The sequence below is a fragment of the Rhinolophus hipposideros genome, assembly GCF_964194185.1.
Source record: "Rhinolophus hipposideros genome assembly, chromosome: 2".
In the NCBI taxonomy this organism is placed as follows: Eukaryota; Metazoa; Chordata; class Mammalia; order Chiroptera; family Rhinolophidae; genus Rhinolophus; species Rhinolophus hipposideros.
The window spans coordinates 54,460,443-54,480,381 of record NC_138048.1 but is presented as its reverse complement, the minus strand read 5'-3'; the positions used below and the strand labels follow the sequence as shown (position 1 = coordinate 54,480,381).

General features: G+C 38.5%; 1 protein-coding gene across 6 annotated transcripts in view; it reads right to left on the bottom strand.

The window, feature by feature from the left end:
* ATP13A4 (ATPase 13A4) overlaps positions 1-675 on the bottom strand; it is a 136,316-nt gene extending 135,641 nt beyond the window's left edge. For all 6 annotated transcript variants that reach the window (XM_081072700.1, XM_081072701.1, XM_081072702.1 and 3 more), the window contains exon 1: positions 468-675. In XM_081072700.1, the coding sequence (XP_080928826.1) occupies positions 468-530 (63 nt within the window). In that variant the 5' untranslated portion in view covers positions 531-675. The remainder of the gene's footprint in view (positions 1-467) is intronic.
* Positions 676-19,939: the final 19,264 nt, after the last annotated feature.

Here is a 19,939-nt window from a genome sequence, read left to right as displayed (position 1 = left end):
TCCCTGTCCAACAGTCTTTGTGAATACAGATACGTGAGAAGAGAAGGTCAAAGACCCAGCTGTACTCCCAGTTCCCATTGATGTTCCGCTCTTTCCTATCAGGGAATACACTGCTCCTTACTTTAGGGTTTTCTTGAAATTATTAGAAGTTTTCAACAGAACTTGCTACGCTGGTAAGGCTCAAACATGCACCATAAAGTGGCATTGTACTTCCCTCCCTTTCTGTTTTCTTTAACAAGAAAACATTCTTGATAAAATGAATACAATATTTTCAGTCTAGCACATTTCTGCTGTCAGAGGCTACATTTATGGGACAGAGAGATTGCCTAGACATTACCTTTTCTCACATAATACCAGAGTCCAACTGCGGAGAAGTGTGTGTGTATGTGTGAGAGAGAGAAAGAGAGAGCATAGGCTAAAGGCTGGGGAACAGGAATGAGAGGAGAGGAATGTGGCTAGAATCTTACCATCTCATTTTCTTCTCCTTCATTGAGCAAAGCGTGCTGGCTCTTCTCAAAGTGGTCCCCCATGAAAAAGTGATCCCACTTCTCCTCCCTGACCTTCCCAGAGCAGACACTTTCAGGACGAATTTGCTGAGCCTCTGCCGTCGTCAGCTGACTGAAAGAGTTAATAATCCTCCAGGTAAAAACTCCTTGAGCACACACCTTCCTTCAGTAAATGACAACACTTAGAAACTGAACTCCTCCCACAAGTCACCCTCAGCTGAGAGCACTTTGCCTGCTCCTTATTACTGCATTCTCTCAGAGCAGCTGTCCCAAAGGAGGTGGCTCCCATGCCGATCTTTTTTTGTGCCCAACTTACAGGGAAAGAACTCACTGCCTGCCAGTGTCTGCCAGCATAAGACATCTGACTACAAATCCAACTGGACAATGCAGAGTTGGCAGGATCCTTCTGAGGAACGGGGCAGACTCAGGAACTCCCAGGTCACTGCTTTATTCACAGAGGCTAAGGAATCGGGGTTGGGGTGAAGTTAACATAGCTGCAGATTTTATGTGATTAATGAAAGCCCTAACCCATCAGCTTTTAATAGTATCCTCATTCATTTTACTTACAAAGTGTACAAGTTATGACTAATCCTCTTCAAAAGGCATTTGTAATAACATTTCTTTGTGTATGCAAAAAGCATCCTACTTAATGAGTGTGTGGGAAGAAGTTTACTTTTGTGAAAGACATCTAGAGAAAGAACAAAAGTGTAATCAAACTATTTTAGGTAATCTCCTTTCACTAAAGTATTGGTGGTTAAACTCTTAAGGGGGTCTAGAAATAAAATATCCAAGTGTCTACTTGGCAACGCTCATTTTTTAACTTATTCACAAATTCATTTAATAATTCATTTAATTCACAACTTCATTATTTGAGCGCAGAGAATACATAAGACAGAGACTACAGAAGGTCTGACAATTTTAAGTTTGTGAACTTGTTGCAACGTTATTGCTAACTTTTTTTATTTATTTTTTAATTCTAAAGATTGCCTTTAATTTTCACTCCAGTACTCATAATGCCAGCTTTCTTGTTATCTTTGCAAACAGTTGTTTGGGATATAATGCTGCATTAGACCCAGTCCAAAGGTTATCTTGCCCAGTTTTAACATTCCAAAGGTTTGAGGATGAGGTATGCAGGTCAGTTCCTCTGGGATGGCAGCTGCGACTCCATTTTAAAGTGGTTCCATTTATATTGTTGTTGTTTTTTAATTAGTTTCAGGTGTACAAAACAATGTAGTAGTTAGACAATGTAGTAGTAATCTACTATGTAGTAGTGCTACAATGTAGTAGTTATCATTTATATTCCTCACACAGTGATAACCCTCCTCCCCCCATCTACTATCCCTCTAACATCACATACAAGCATTACAATTTCCACTGTCTCTATTCCTAATGCTGTACTCCACTTCTTGTAACTATATATATATATATATATATATATATATATATATATATATATATATATATATATGAAATTGTAGTTGACATTCACTATTGTTCAGCTTCCGCTTCAGGTGTACAGTGCAATGATCAGGCATCTACATCATCCCTGAGGTGGTCTCCCTAATGAGACAGGTGTCCATCAGATACCCTACAAAATCTTTACATTATTGATTACATTCCCCACATTGACCTTCAGATCTCCGTGGCAATCTTGTGGTTACCGATTGTGTTTTCTAATCCCCTCACCTTCCCACTTATCCCCACACCCCCCTCCCATCTAGCAACCCTCAGTTTTTCCTCTATGTCTCTGAGACTGTTTCTGATTAGTTCATTCATTTATTCTTCTCTTTAGATTCCACATATAAGTGAGATCATATGGTATTTGTCTTTCTCCGTCTGACTTATTTCACTTAACATAATGTTCTCTAGGTCCATCCATATTGTTGCAAATGGTAAGATTTCATTCTTCTTTTTGGCTGCGTAATACTCCATTGTGCAAATATACCACAATTTATTAATCCAGTCGTCTACCGATGGGCATTTTGGTCGTTTCCATGTCTTGGCTATTGTGTATAGTGCTGCAATAAACATAGGAGTGCATAAATTTTTTCAAATTAGAGTTTTGGATTTCTCCAGATAGATACCTAGGAGTGGAATTGCTGGGTCATAAGGTAGATCCATTTTCAGATTTTTGAGATACCTCCATACTGTTTTCCATAGTGGCTGCACCAATCTGCAATCCCTCCAACAGTGCACAAGGATTCCCTTTTCTCCACATTCGCACCAGCACTTATTGTTTGTTGATTTATTGATGATGGCCATTTTGACTGGGGTGAGGTGGTATCTCATTGTGTCCCTAACCTTTTTTAATATCGGAGAGATTATTCATTATGAATTTGTACCAGCTGGACAAACAGTTAACCAAGTTTACTATTTGGAGGTGCTGAAAAGACCGCATGAAAATGTTAGCCGACCAGAACTTTTCCCCAACGATTCCTGGCTCTTGCATCAGGACAATGCACCAGCTCACGGCACTGTCTGTGAGGGACTTTTTAGCCAGTAAACAAATAACTGCTTTGGAACACCCTCCCTACTCACCTGATCTGGCCCTCAATGACTTCTTTCTTTAATTGAAGATAAAGGGAATATTGAAAGGAAGACATTTTGATGACGTTCAGGACATCAAGGGTAATATGATTACAGCTCTGATGGCCATTCCAGAAAAAGAGTTCCAAAATTGCTCTGAAGGGTAGACGAGGCGCTGGCATCCATCCATAGCTTCCCAAGGGCAGTACTTCGAAGGTGACCATAGTGATACTCAGCAATGAGATATGTAGCACTTTTTCTAGGATGAATTCGCGAACTTATTTGTCATACCTTGTATATAAATCAAATCATATTTGCTACCCTCAGACTGATGTAGTAATTCAAACATGCAAACAAATATGGTAGAAGGTGGTTAGTTATTATGAAAGCTGGAAAGGTTTTGTAACCACAGTTCTTTGTGTATGCAAAAAAACATCTACTTAATGTGTATGTAGAATTAAGTTTACTTTTGTGAAAACATGTAGAAAAAGAACAAAGGTATAATCAAACTATTTTGTGTAGTCTCTTCTCATTAAAATATTGGTGGTTAAACTCTTAGGGAGGTCTAAAAATAAAATATTCTTCCAACAGCCCTGTAAAATTATTAGTCCTATTTTATGTGTGAGCAATCTCTGAAGCCCTGCACAAGCTCCCTCAGCTAATTGTAGACCCTAAACTCAGGATTTGCAGTGATTACAAACCCATGCTCCTTTCAATACAGTCATGTGCCACATAAGGACATTTCAGTCAAGACAGACCACATAGATGACAGTGGTTCCAATAAGATTATGATGGAATTGAAATTTTTCTATTGCCTACTAATGTCATAGACATTACTGCCATTGTAATGTCATAGCTCAACCTATTACTCACGTTTGTGGTGATGCTGGTGTAAACAAACCAACTATGTTGCCAGTTGTATAACAGTATAGCATGTGCAATTATGTACAGTACATAATACTTGATAATAACAAATGACTGGATACTGGTTTATGTATTTATTATACTATACATTTTATCATTATTTTAGAGTGTAGTCTTTCTACTTAAAAAAAAAGTTTTGCTGTAAAACAGTATGCCATGTTATACTGGCATCTTGTGTTTACCACTTCTCTTAATTGTAATATTTTCTCTTGTACTTGATTTATTCTCCCCGTTGTTAAGTGGCATATGATTGGATGACAGATGCAATGTGATTTTGCTCATATGTGGGAAATAAAGAACAATATAAACAAATAAAACAGAAACAAACTCATAGATACAGAAAACATTTTGATGGTTGCCAGATGGGAGGGGGGTTGATGGTGTAGGTGAAAAAAGGAGAAGGCATTGAGAAGTACAAATTGGTTGGTAAAAAGTAGTTATGGGGATGTAAAGTATAGCATAAGGAATATAGTCAATAATATTGTAATAACTATGTATGGTTTCAGATGAGTACTAGATTTGTTGGGGTGATAGATGGGAGGAGGTTGGAGTGGCCAGGGTAAAACAGGCCAAAGGATTAAGAAGTACAAATTGGTAGTTACAAAATAGCCATGGGGATGTAAAGTAAAGCATAGGGAACATAGTCAATGATATGGTAATAACTAGGTATAGTGCTAGGTGGGGACTAGACTAGTCAGGGGGGTCACTTCTTAAATTATAGAAATGTCTAACCACTATGCTGTACACCTGAAATTAATATAAAATAATATTGAATGTCAACTGTAATTGTAAAATTAAAAAGGGTGAGAGGGAAGGTGAAGGAATAAGAGGTCCAAATTTCCAAGTATAAAACAAATAAGTCATGGGGATGTAATACAAAAAAGAAAGGAAGGAGGGAGGGAGGGAGGGAGGGAGGGAGGGAGGGAGGGAGGGAGGGAGGGAGGGAGGGAGGGAGGGAGGGAGGGAGGGAGGGAGGGAAGGAAGAAAGAAAGAAAGAAAGAAAGAAAGAAAGAAAGAAAGAAAGAAAGAAAGAAAGAAAGAAAGAAAGAAAGAAAGAAAGAAAGAAAGAAAGAAAGAAAGAAAGAAAGAAAGAAAGAAAGAAAGAAAGATTCATTCAAAACCAGACGCACAGCTTAAGTTGTGAGACAAAGTAAGGTCCTCCCTGTAGCTTTACCCTCTCCACCTCTCCATTTACTACTCCTTCTTCCCAGAGGATGTACTACATCCTTATCCTTCACTTTTTCTTTCTCTTCATCTATTTTCCTCAAGACTGGCCCAACTAAGAATCACAGTTGAAAAATACATATGTGTCATTTTCAAATCCAAACATGATATTATGGGAGAATATTTCATTTTTATTTCATACTGTCTCAGGCTAATGTGTCAAGTTGTTAAACCAGTCACAAGCCTCAGCAATCATCCCTGAGACCTGCGAGGCACATATTCCTGTTGCAGAAATGCTGACGATGTGGAAGCACTTTGATTTGACTGAGTTGCTAATCCAAACGTGCAATTTTGAAAATTTTCTTTGGGAATTAAAATTCCGTATCCTAGCACTCCCATCGCTGTACAAATGGGTTAAAAATCATTTTGAATCAACTTGCATTTATGAATGAAATAAAAAATGATGTTGTCAAGTACCTCTCATCCTGCCCATACACACATTCAACTTTTTAAATGACCAATTTCTCATTAACTCAATCTTTTCTCTAATTGAAAATTTGAGGTAATTTAGAAATGGGCTAATTTAAAATTTTGCTTTTCTACACCTTGAAGAAGAAAATTAATAGAGTAAACACAATTTCAAGAGTAATTTTTACTTGATTATTGTAATATATTTTGAATGTATAAACTATATTAACTTTTGGAAGGGATAGATGCCTATGGAAACATTTCAATGGTGAGATGACTCAGTGCCACATTGTTTGACTCATATTGTTGCTGACCATTCTTATATATTCCTTAAAGCAAGAAGTCTTCTAAAATACGTGCTCACCTGCGTCCAGGTCCTATTTGAAAGTAATAAAATTATATTCTTATTTAAATATTTTATTAATTAGGATAGTTTATTAATTCTAATCCGTCATGGTCATAATCAGTCTGTTTTATTATAATTTTATGTTTATTTTATCTTTTAAAGTATAAATTAATTTTTTTCCTATGAAATTCCTGAAAGTAAAACTTTATTTCACCAGTGTCAGTTAAAACAAAGAGAGATTGACATTGTAAAGCTCCCAATGGAGGCCAAAAAGAGACTAAGGTTCTATAAAGGTTAAGTAGAACTTAAAGAAATTATGCAACAGCAGAAATGTTTTTAATAATGTTTCCTTTTTCTTATCATGATATGAAAGCATGTTTATTATAACAATTAGGTGATACAGTCAAATGAATAAAGTAAAGAGTGAATTCTCCCACTCAGAGATAGTCACCGTTAGATTATGCTGGGATTTTGGGGGGTTTTTTTGGTCGATGCATCCGTGGATAATATCGGACTCACGTTGCATATAAAAATTTGCTTTTTATTTTTCATTGAATATTCAATTACCTTTTTCATATTATTAAACATTCCTGAAATGTGTGATATTTCATGAATACATAATATTCCATCATATTGAATTTATTCAATTTGAATTATGCTGCACTGAATTTTTGTATGTGCGTATTTTGAATATAGCCAAGATTATTCCCTTAGCAACAACTTCTAGAGATGGAATAAAGATGGTCATAATAAAAGTATCTCCTTTCTAGAGCTGATGACAGGAAAATGGGATGAGTTAAAGAACTTAGAACAATGTTTGGTACATGGCAAGCATTCAGTGAATGTTAGGTGTGATTACTGTAATACATTTTTCTTGATAAATATTAACAAATAGTCTTTCAGACTGAAAAGGGAATGAAAAAATTAGCAATAGCAATAGCCCTCCCAAAGAGTGGGCTCAAGGGGTGAGAGATACCTTGGAAAGGAATGGTGAGGCAAATGTTACTATCAGATCTAATGGAAGTGTGGCCAGGGCTAATGCTGGGATGGTGCATGTATTTACATGTATGGGGTGTGTGTGTGTGTGTGTGTGTGTGTGTGTGTGTGTGTCATTGTAGGTATAAAGAGAAAGGGATGCAAGGCTCTTGTAATGTTTCCCTGGGGCTGGGAAGCCCCAGCAGATCTGGGGTACACAGCCAGAAGGAGTCACAGGTTATTGAGGACAGAATACAAGTTGAGTGTGTCACCAGTGCTTGAGGAAGGAGGCAGATGAGTTGCTGTCCAAATACATGGAATGTTCAGTTGTGTAGAGAGTACAAGCTGGGGACCATATGTTCTATCATAGAAGCAAAGAAAAGCCTGAAGATTCAAAATTAAGGATAATTACTGAGGCAGTTAAATCTCAGTAAATGAAAGTGGAATTTAGGGCAATAGCAAAAAAATAGGTCAAAGAGCAAAGGCAGGTGCATTGCCTCCAGAGACCCATGGTCTAAAATGCATCTGTGTTACCTAGAGGGGAAGGAAGCATTGGACTTGCTCCTTTCAGCAACCACACAGGTTTGTGAGTGGAGGACTCAGGCACTCTATTCTATCCTGTTTTCACCTCTGTTACCTCACATGATGCTCACTCATGACAGTGTCATGACCTGCTTTTCATGGAGCACTTAACTGTGCTGAGCAACACTAAGCACTTCAGCATGTCGCAAGGGTGGTGCCAATACCGTGTTTCCCCAAAAATAAGATCGAGCCAGACCATCAGCTCTAATGTGTCTTTTGGAGCAAAAATTAATATAAGACCTGGTATTATATTATATTATATTACAGTAGAGTATACAATATTATATAAGACCCGGTCTTATATAATAATAAAATAAGACCAGGTCTTATATTAATTTTTGCTCCAAAAGACGCATTAGAGCTGATGGTCTGGCTAGGTCTTATTCTCGGGGAAACACGGTAACATTCATTTCATGGTACAGATGAGGAAACTGAGGCTTAGAGCAATGAAGTGGCTTGATCAAGATCACATAGCTGGAGAGCAAAAGACAGGACATGAATGTGTTTTCCACCACCTATTCCAAATGTGTTTTCCACCTCCTATTTCCAACCATTTAACAGTGGTTCATATACAAGCTCCTAGAAGCTGCCAGCTGCCAGCAGAGAATGTTGACTGGTGAAAGTGCCCTGTGCAGGGGCACTGGCAGGGAGGAGGAGAGGAAAGCTGGGGCACCTCAGAGTGGACTTCGGGATTGAAATCTGACCAGCCAATCTCTGAAAGTTCTTCCAATGCCAAGGTAATCTGGCTCTGAGTTTCTCTCATTTGAAAAAAGCTGGGGTTGCCCACCTTAGACAGCGGGGCTGGCAGAGGTTGGCTCTCATTCTTCTTCTCTCCAGGACTCTCTGATGACCTTTCAAAGGCCCCTGGAAACTCAGGACTCCAAAACTGCCCTCTTAGGCCTGGCACCCTTATATTAATATTAAACTATCCCAGTCGTAAAATATATATATATATATATATATATATATATATATATATATATATATATATATATATATATATATATTAAACTATCCCTTTCAATAGTAAGGACGTCCCAGAAGTCAGAGTATCGCATAATAACAGCAAATGTTTGTCACATGTTGACTCTGTGCTAAGCACATTACCATACATCATCTCACCTGGCTTCATATAACTCCAAGAGATTTATAAGAGGTAAAGTGATTTGTGCTAGTCATGCTGATATTAACTGGCAAGCAGTAGTTGGAGCCCAAGCTATCGGTCATTAAGGCTCATACTCTTTTCTACTGTGTTGTAGTTGAATTACAAGAAACTGAACATACATAAAGTATGAGATGAATACCAGTGAAACCATCACCACAATCAAGAGGATTGAAACCCTTGCTCTTAGTCACTAGGCAGACATTTCCACATGTGAATCCTAGTTCTTCCCTCCGTGTCATTAGATCAGTGTCAACCCCAGCCCTCTACATGACAAGCAGTCAGATATCTGAAGATGACCAACCTGTGCTTCCTAAACTTCCTATGGTCAAGATAAGTTCCTTCATGAGTGCCTGCAAAGGCCTTTCATAAGACATAGCTGAATTTCTCTTATCACCTTATTAACCCTCCCATAATGATTTTGCCCAGGCAATTGGATGTTTGGATAATTCTCCAATCTGCCAAAAACCATGCAGCTTTTACCACAAGGCACACAGTCTGGAACCAGGCCTGCAGGTGGCAACCAACAATATCCATAGCCCAGGTAGGCAGGCAGGCCAGGGTTGGAAGGTGTGGGAGTTGGCAGGGCCTGTTCTGAACGTTCCAGTCCTAAAAGGCTGGCACCCTTCAAGCAAACAATCAATTTGCATGTCTGATTAATTTAGAAAGACTAATAAAAATATTTTGGGGTATTTTTTCAATTTTATATTTTTTTAGGGAAGAAAAAAAATCCCAAGTACTGTTATCTTCAACTTCTACTACTAATTTTTCCTTTAAAAAATATTCTTATACCCAAAAAATGCGAAAACATTTACACATAAAGACACGTGTACTCCAATGTTCATTGCAGCTTTGTTTACGGTGGCCAAGACATGGAAACAACTAAAATGTCCTTTGCTAGATGAATGAATAAAGAAGTTGTGGTATATATACACCATGGAATACTATTCGGCGTTAAGGAAAGATGATATAGGAACATTTGTGACAACATGGATGGACCTTGAGAGTATAATGCTAAGTGAAATAAGTCAGACAAAAAAAGCAGAGAACCATGTGATTTCACTGACATGTGGTATATAAACCAAAAACAACGAAAGAACAAGACAAACAAATGAGAAAGAAAAACTCATAGACACAGACAATAGTTGAGTGGTTACCGGAGGGTAAAGGGGGTTGGGGGTGATGAGGGTTAGGGGGATCAAATATATGGTGATGGAAGGAGAACTGACTCTGGGTGGTGAACACACAATGGGATTTATAGATGATGTAATGCAGAATTGTACACCTGAAATCTATGTAAATTTACTAACAATTGTCACCCCAATAAATTCAATTAAAAAGAATATATATATATATATTCTTATAAATTGTCTGTCACTAGGCTGGGCATGTATATATTATCTTACCTATCCTTGCAATGATCCCATAGAATTTCAGTCTCTTCTCCCTCCCAAAATATAATTGATTGATCCACTTGAGAGTCTTCTTCCCTCTTGTCCAGCATCTTACATGCTGATGAAAGAGAAAACTCGCATAAATCATCCCCAAGTGGACATTCGGAAGGATGTTAAACAGGGAGGCCCAATAGCCAGCCCAGCTTTGCCTCCCTCTCCATCTCCAGCAGGGACCTGTTTTTTATTCCTACGGGGGAGCTCACCCCTGTTTCTGGGTCATCCCAGGCCTGTGGCGGAGGTCCTGAATTCAGCCCCTTGCTCTCCACTAGTCAATACCAAGTTTCACTCCCCGCCAGTCTGACCGGACACTGTGCCCTAATTCTGTTCATTGGACGCCTACGTCATTCCCAAGAATAAGATCCCCTGTGGGCACTACTGTTTCCAGGTTCCTGTCTGGCAGCCGGCCTCGAGCCTCAGATCCTTCCTAGGAGTAAAGACTAGCCATTCTCTTGCCAGGCTCCTACCCTGATTTGGTACACTATTCCAGGTCCAGCATCTCTGGTTGGGCTTGGCCACCAGAGGACAGACTCTTGGAGTTAGCTTCCTGTCTGGATTTCCAAATATCACCTGCCCACTGCTCCTCACTGCTGGACTCTGCTTGCTGGAAATGTTTCCATTTCTGTCTTATGGCCTCTCTCCCTTTCCTCCTGGGCCAACTGCTCTCCTGAGCTGTCAGCAAAGATTGCCATAAGCTTCAATTGCCTGCTAGATTGGACTTCCTTTGTCAGCACCTGCAATTTCATCAGTTCCCAAGAGGAGCTATTTACTTCACTAGGTGTGTCTAATGCCATGTCTCAGGCCCTCTCCATTCTGCCTAAGTAATTGGATATGCCTTACGACTGTGTGATATGGCCATAGCTTTACACAATTGCTGGGTTCTGGAAACATCCTATTTAAATCAAACTTTCCAAATGGAATCTTCTTTTAAATATTCTAGAGAGAAAATTTCAAAGAATCCTTTTCTGACCCGTTTACAAAAAGTGGGGAGCGATGTGATCCTGTGTGATGTATATTATATAAGACTTAAGTCCTCGATTTGAGTCCCACCTCACACAGACTGTGATCTTGAAATAATCATTTGCAGTCTTCCTGGAACTGAAAAATAATGAGGGTAATTCAGTAATTTTTAAAGCCTAGTCTAGTAGTAACAATTTGCAATTATTAATAGTTACACCTTAATATGTATTGTTTTCTATACTCAAATTTTCAGGTTAAAAGTTCTCAACATTAAGCACACTGGCACGGGGTTTCTGCCTGGGGATTTGCTCTTTAGTTTGTTTTTGTTTTTATAGACTGTCTTTAATGACCCGGAATTGTTATAATAGGTGACAACTAAGGTAAGCCTCACAGAAGGGGAGCTGCCTTATTTCCAGGGAGGAGCTTTTTATTTTTGGAAATAACAGAAATCAAGGAAGGCTCTTCTGAATGTGGACAGATGGGCCACCCAAGCCACCTTAAAAAAAGGTCAGAACCCAGTGCCAAGCAGGGATAGTTGAGAGCAATGCTTCTGAGAAGTAGAGACAGCCTTTAGCAAGCTCTTTTCTTTGGTAATTAATGGGGAAGCTCTGTATCTTTGTATTAGGCCCTTCAATCGAAGGGTTGCTATGTGTTTTACAAACACTAATTCAGTTAAATTTCACATCACTACCTTGAGGTATTTCTCTTTGGGATACCACATCTTTGCTTACCCCAGTATCGCCCACAGATCAGACATTAGTATAGATTAGAATAATTAATAATAACAGTAAAACCTGGAGTTCAGATAAAGTATAACTCAAGATCTCAGGCATTTAACAAATATCATATTTGGGTAATGAGGATTGGAGAGAAAGCTTGAGGCAGTTTATTGCCAACAATGACGAGCCGATTATTTCAGGTTCTCCTCCATGCCGAGGGTACAGTACCTTGAACTGCTCACTGTGATCCCTTTGTGACTTACTTTCTACAGTTCTCAAGTTACTTCACAGAGACATTGCAAGGAGTAATGTTTGTAATACGCTGTGAAGTTATCAGATGAACGGTGGAAATCAGTACATGTTGAAACATTATCATGGCTCATCTTCACACCTTCCAAATGGGTTAGGCAAATGAAGTAGCGATCCTCAAAGTCCTGGCAGAAACCAGACCTTCAATTATGAGTATTTCCATTTAACATCTACTATATACATCCAGAGAGGCTGAGAACTGCTCAGAGCAGCAGACATGCTCGTGGGGTAAACAAAAACAAGCTAAAATACCAAATCAGAGAAGAAATAGCAGAGTATGTATTTGTTTCTCTTTTTTTGCCCGTATTCTTTTCTTATTTGAATTGGAGTATTTAAAAGGAAATGAGTGCAGAGACAGAATCAGGAAATGGCTGAAGTAACTTTTCCTCTCAGGCATTCTTTTCAATTTTGTTATTCATCTATGTATAATTCATGGTCTCATGTGCAAGTCCTCCTCTGTGCCTTTGCTTCCAGTGTCCTTTGTCAATGTTTTCCCTATCCATCTCCATTTATGTAGGCCAGCAGGGAACTCCCTACCTGCACGAAGCGTTTCTGGCCCAACTCCCTACCTGAACTCTCTCTGCCACTCATTTGTAATTAGCACATCTTTGAGAATTTATATTTTGGTGTTGATCTTGCTTCCTAATAGATTTAACTCTTCCAGGAAATGTTTTATTAATCTCTATCCTTCATCTAGTACAGGTCATGCATGCTGAAGTTAATTAAATAAATGTTAAATGAATTAATGGAATCTGTCAGCAAAATGTCAAGATTTGAATTCAGACCACACCAAATCCATACCTGCTATTCTCACCACACCATATCGCACCCTGGGAGGCACGTGGAATACAGGATAGAAATATCAAACAGGCAAAACCAAGGGAAGGAGAGACTGATTTAAAGAATAGACTTTGAACTCCTTTGGGTAAAAACCAAGAAAGGCGATGGCTGGATCATATGGTAAGATATCTAATTTTGTAAGAAATTGTTAAACTGTCTTCCAAAGTGGCCATTTTCCCACCAGTAATGAGTGAGAGTTCCTGTTACTCCACATTCTTGTCTGTGTCTGGTGTTGTCATCGCTTTGGATTTTGGCCGTTTAAATAGGTGTGTAGTAGTAACTCATCGTTGTTTTAATTTTCATTTCCCAATGACATAACCAAAAGAGTTGAAAACATGTCCACACATAAACCTGCACATGAATGTTTATAGCAGCTTTATTCATCATTGCCAAAACCTGGAAGCCAAGATGTCCTTATGTAGGTGAATGGATAAATAAAATGTGGTCCATCCGGACAATGGAATATTGCTCAGCTCTAAAAAGAAATGAGCTACCAAGGCACAAGAAGACATGGAGGGAACTTAAATGTATATCACTGAGCAAAAGAAATTAATCTGAAAAGGCACCATACTGCATGACTCCAACTATTAGAAATCTGGAAAAAAAGCAAATGTATGGAGACAGTAAAAGAATTAGTGGTTGCTAGGGGTTAGGAGCGAGGTAGGGATGAATTTGAGGGAGCAGAGAGAATTTTTAGAGCAGTGAAACTACTCTGTAGGATACTATAATTGTGGATACATGTCGTTATACATTTGTCAAAACCTGTAGAATATATAACACCAAGAGTGAACCCTAATGTAAATTATGTGTCAGTGTAGGTTTATAGACACAAATGTACCATTCCGCTCAGGTATAATGATAATGGCGGAGGATATGAGTGTGCAAGTTTTTTATGTTCTTTTCAAATGTTGTATGAGACTAATTGTGCTGTTCAAGTTTGGCTTAAATGTTGTTATGGCACAACCAGATTTGCTTAATGAGATAAATTTGTGTGCAGTCTTCCCTGTAACTCAATCCATTACACACTCATCTTAACCCCATAATGATACATGAATTGTAAAATGTATTCAGGAAGTTTGTGTGCAGTCTTTCCTGTAACTCAATCAATTATACTTATCTTAGCCTGGTAGTGGTGCGTGAATTGCAAAATGTATTCAGGAACCCAGCCAGAAGGAAAATGCAAGTATTGTCAATTTTGAACAATAGAATGAAACCCTTCTCTCTTATCTGCACGTGGACACTGATAAAGTTTTTGTTTTGTTTTTTTAAGATTTTATTGGGGAAGGGGAACAAGACTTTATTGGGGAACAGTGTGTATTTCCAGGACTTTTTTCCAAGTCAAGTTGTTATCCTTCAATCTTAGTTGTTGAGGGTGCCGTTCAGCTTCAAGTTGTTGTCCTTTCAGTCTTAGTTGTGGAGGGTGCAGCTCAGCTCCAGGTCCAGTTGCCATTGCTAATTGCAGGGGGCACAGCCCACCATCCATTGAGGGAGTAGAGGAATCCAACCGGCAACCTTGTGGTTGGGAGGATGCGCTCCAACCAACTGAGCCATCTGGGAGCTCAGCAGCAGCTCCGCACAAGGTGCCGTGTTCAATCTTAGTTGCAGGGGGCACTGCCCACCATCCCTTGTGGAACTCAAAGAACTGAAGTGGCAACCCTGTGGTTGAGAGCCCACTGGCCCATGTGGGAATTGAACCAGTAGCCTTTGGAGTTAGGAGCACGGAGCTCTAACCGCCTGAGCCACGGGAAGTTTTACCACTTCACATTGTCACTCTTCTCAACCCCTATCTGTTGAGATAAAGTTTGAAATCTTCTTGTTTTACTTTTTCTCTGCTAAATATTTAGCTGACTGCCTGCTAAAGCTCTAAAATGTTAGCTTACATTTTTTGAGGTACAATTTTTTATTGATATATACTTCACATTCATAAAGTTTACCCTTTTAAAAGTATACAATTCAGTGAGTTCTAGTATATTCACAAAATTGTGTAGCCATAACACTGTCTAATTCCAGAACATTTTCATCTGCCTACAAAGAAATCCCATACTCCTTGTATTTTGTTCTTGTGATAAAATGTTAACTTCATTTTTTATTTATTTGGTTAAATTATGCTAGTAATTGTTGGAGATTTAAAGAATAATATATATGTGTATGAGTATATATATAGTAATTAATATTACAGTAGCTTACTATTTTTTATGTTTATCTTACTTATACTTTTCCATTTGCTCAAAATTTTATACACACACACACTTCAGTCTTGGTCTTGGTAGGGGGGTGGGGATATCAGAGCTGACAGTTGTAGTGACTTAAAGAAGAGCAGGTGGACAAAGTGAAGGTAAAAATAACTCTCCTTTAATATGTTAAATAACAGTTTATTTAACAGATACTGTTTCCCAGCACTATTCTTCACATAATAGTTTTAAGAGGTATGTTATGTTACTATCGTCTTTATTTTACAGGTGAGCATGTACATTACTGAGTGAACAAAATTAATCTGTGAAGTTTATGAAACTTACTATCCCAAGGCAGCATGACTAGTAAAGCCCAAATTTGACCCCAGCCCGTACAGCTTCCTGTTAAGTTGAATGTTTAATTATACCAACAGCACTTGATCAGTGCTGTACAATATGCTTTCACAATTCCTCATTCAATTCTTCTGATTACCAGATGAAAAGAGGCAGCTCCCATAGGTTAAGTGATCACACAGCTCAACCAGCACTAATGAACAGCAGAAATCAGGTTTTTTTTCCAGGACAAACGTGGATGCATGCTCCTCTACACCACACTGGGACTTCTCAGTTATCTTAGACTTCTGTTCCAACTCTCATAATAACTAACCACCTTCTATCATATTTATTTGCATGTTTGAATCCCTACATCAGTCTGAGGGTAGCCAATATGACTTGATTTATACATGTAGTCTCTGTGCTAAATAATGTGTATTGAATGAATGTACGAATAACCCAAAGTATAAAATAACTACCCAAGAGTCTACACTGATATAAATACAGGATAGAATAAATAAGTTATTCTTACCACAGTCAGTTGACTATTTTATTGCTAGACATCCTTAAGCCTTTCACCACCAATACTTTACTGAAAGACCACATGAAATAATGTTATTATACCTTTGTTTTATCTCTACATGTTTTTCACAAAAGAAAATTTAATTCCACACCATATTAAGTAGAATGCTTTTGGCATGCACAAAGAAATGTGATTACAAATACCTTTTGAAGAGGGTTAGTCGTAATTTGTACCTTTTGTAAGCAACATGAATGAGGATATTATTAAAAGGTAATTCATTGGTGCTTTCATTAACCAAATAAAATCTGCAGTCTGACGCCGGGCTCTCCAAGTATCTGGGGGAACTTGTGCAAGGCTGCGAAGATTGCCCAACTATAAAATAGGACTAATAATTTTAAGGGACAGTTGGAAGAATAAAAGGTGTACAAAATGTATACATAAGTGAACATAAGCCTAAGCCTACCATTCTCCAATAGAAGAAACAGGGGCTTCTTTGGGGGCGGGGGGGAGGGGGGGAATGGCTGATTCCAGGACCTGGGCAGCCTCTTTTTGTGCCAGAGAATAAGAAAGTGATCAAAAAAATCAAAACAAGAAGAACAACTATGGGGGAGAGGGGAGGGTAAATCAAAAGGGCACCACACTAAATGAAAGAGCCTCCAATGACGAAAGCTAAAACAATTAGAGTAACAAAATTTTACAATTGGATCTGGATTATAACCCAAAGGATAAAGTAACTATCCATGAGTCCACACTGATGTAAATAAAGGATAGGGTAAATAAATAAATGGGAAAGAAGAGACAAGTATCCTATGCAAAAGAATCTAAATAATTGATGTAGCTACTGTTCCCTCAAGGAGGTTTACATGGCTCCCCACCCTTTAAGTGTGAGCTATTTATAGACTTCTTTCCAAAGAGTACAGTATGGGAAGTGGGAAAAAAGAGTAATTTTGAAATGGAGAAACAAAAACTATCTTCAGCCAGGTGATCAGTGATAAGTAATGTTGACAATATGTACCCTTAACATGATGAGATGAGAAGGGCACTTTACCTCTGTGGTGTTCCTCCGCAAAACTCATAACTCCCGTCTAACAATGAGAAAAACATCAGACAAATCCCAATAGAGGGACATTCTGCAAAATACCTGACCAGTACTCCTCAAAACACTCAAGGTCGTAAAAAACAACAACAAGGGAACTTTGAGCAACTGTCACAGGCAATAGGAGCCTAAGAAGACATGACAACTAAATATAATGTGGTATTCTTGAACACATAAAGAGCACTCCATGAAAATTAAGATTGTCTGAATAAATTATAGACGTTAGTCAATAGCAATTTATCAATATTAGTTCATTAGTTGCGATTAATGTACTATACTAATGCAAGATGTCAGCAATAGAGGAAACTTGGTTTGGGGCATATGGGAACTCTACTATTTTCACCATTTTTCTGTAAATCTAAAACTATTTTAGAATTAAAAAAAGGTTCATTCTTTCCAGAGCAGTGTGAATACAATGTGTTTGTTAACAATAATTGGGAACTGCCTACTTTATATTTATAGAATCCCCGCCTTTGTTTATCACGTTGTTAAAATAATTGAAGCCAGCTTGATGGCAACGTCAGGATTTAGATCTAGATTGATGGTATAAACTGGCCTGGGCTTTACAAAAACCAACCAACCAACAAACGAACCAACCAACCTTGGTTTAGTGAGATAACTCTGCCCCCTAGTGGTCTAGTATTTAATATACATTTAGTAGCAAAGGATACCCTTCATGCTCCAGTCACTTCGGATGTTTCAAAGTCTGGACAAGAGCCAAGATACACTTGAAGCCTCTGATCTGCTGGGATCATACCCCACTTTGTTGATATACACAGAACTTTACCCTTCTGAGTGGTCTCTCAAGAAAGGCACATCCACGTGAGGGAATTGGCTTGTGGGAGCGTAAACAGCATGGTGATACAAGAGGGCTGTTTGACAACATAAATGAGAAGCCTTAAAAATATTTATACACCTTCACCCAGTAATTTCATCTTTGGAAATTGTTTCCCATAAAATAATGCAAGTTACAGAAAAAGATTTAAAATGTAAAAAAAAAAAATGTTTGGGGTGGCCCGTTAGCTCAGTTGGTTGGAGGGCGGTGCTATTAACACCAAGGTTGCGGGTTTCAATCCCCACATGGGCCACCATGAGCTGCGACCTCTTTAAAAAACAACAACAACAAAAAAAAAACAACAGAAAACTAAACTGAAATATATATTAACCAGAGTTAAAGCAACATTTTAAAAAAAATGTTACAGGTAACTGAAAAATTAGAAACAAAGTAAGTGATTAATAATCAGGGAATTATAGAAGGAAGTAGGAAAGGAAGGAAAGGAGGAAAAATGGAAGGTACGGAGGAAGGAAGGAAGGAAGGAAGAAAGGGAGGGAGGGAGGAAGGAGAAGGAAATCTATATCTATATAATGGGCTATTATGCAGTCAATATAGGCTTGCCTGAGAATATTTAATGGCATGATTGAACTGTTCCTAATATAATGTTTAGTGAAACTCTATAAGCAGTGTGATCAATACTTTGGGAAATAACATAGATAACCATATACAGTTGATTGTGAACAACATGGGTTTGAACTGTGCAGGTCCATTTATACACAGATTTTTTTTTCAATCAACAATTTGAAAAACTCGTAGACAAACCACATAGCCTAAAACAGACATCATAAATTTACAGTATCAATAAATGCAATATAGTATTATAAATGTATTTTCTCTTCCTTATGATTTTCTTAGTAACATTTTTTTCTCTAGCTTATTTTATTGTCAGAATACAGCACATAATACATATAACATATAAAATATGTGTTAATTGACTGTGTACGTTTTTGGTAAGGCTCCCAGTCAACAGCAGGCTAGTAGTAAAGTTTTGGTGGAGCCAAACTTATACATAGATTTTTGAATGTGCTCAAGATTGGCTCCATTAACCCTTGTGTTGTTCAAGGGTCAACTGTGTACACATACACACATAGACAATGATACATATTTCTTAAGTCACCATGTGCAGAAAATGTAATTTTTTTTGTATCTCAACTTGATTTTTGTTTTAATCTATCATTTTGCCTAATGACAGGAAACAAATCTAGTCAACTATGAGGTAGCTCAGTCACCTCCAGATATTCCCAAGTACTTTCTGTTTAAATAGTGGAGGAAGGATTTCTCCCTTCTCTCTTCCATTAGATTGGCATCTAAGCCAGAGGCCAAATGATTCCGGGGGCTTGTGCTGCCTGAGCCTCTCAGCCAATAGATTGACACAGGAGTTGGGTCATAGAATAAGGGTTTATTATCAGAGCACTGGTGGCCTGAGAAGGTCAGAAAAACTGCCTTAACATTCTCAGACCAGCTTGGGGTTTTCAAGGGAAAATCTGGGAGTTCCTCCGGAGGCTACATGATAGTTTCGGGGGCCTGCATGAAGCCTTCCCTCTGGCCACGTAACTCTCTGATGGAGTCAGGAACCCAGGAACAATGATGGGAGTAGCTTGGTAGACTATTGAGATTGAGATCCATAAGCTTAAGAGTATTAACCATAAATTTCAGGTTATTTTCTAAAATAGGGAACTGGGTGTGACAGGGGACATTCTGAGCTCAAGCTACAGGGGGTTGATCTACTGTTAAGCTATAGGTAGGTCAAGGAAAGATGAGGCCAGAGACGTGGAGAGGCCTCTACTATGGGGATGCCAACTGGGCCCTGTTTCATGTTCACTGGATTTGGGTGTCATAGAGTAAGGAAAGACTTGTCTTTCCCCATCCTTTGTCCTTCATTGGCATAGCTTAAGTCATCACTTGCATTGGCATCTCTGGTCATTTGCATTTCCTCTGCTTGCCTCCACCACAGGTTTTATAGCAGCCTTCTCTCAGTCCTTCTCCACCACCTTTGGAGTCCGTGAAACTGTAGGGCACATTCTCAAGCCTCCCGGGCCACAGGCATCA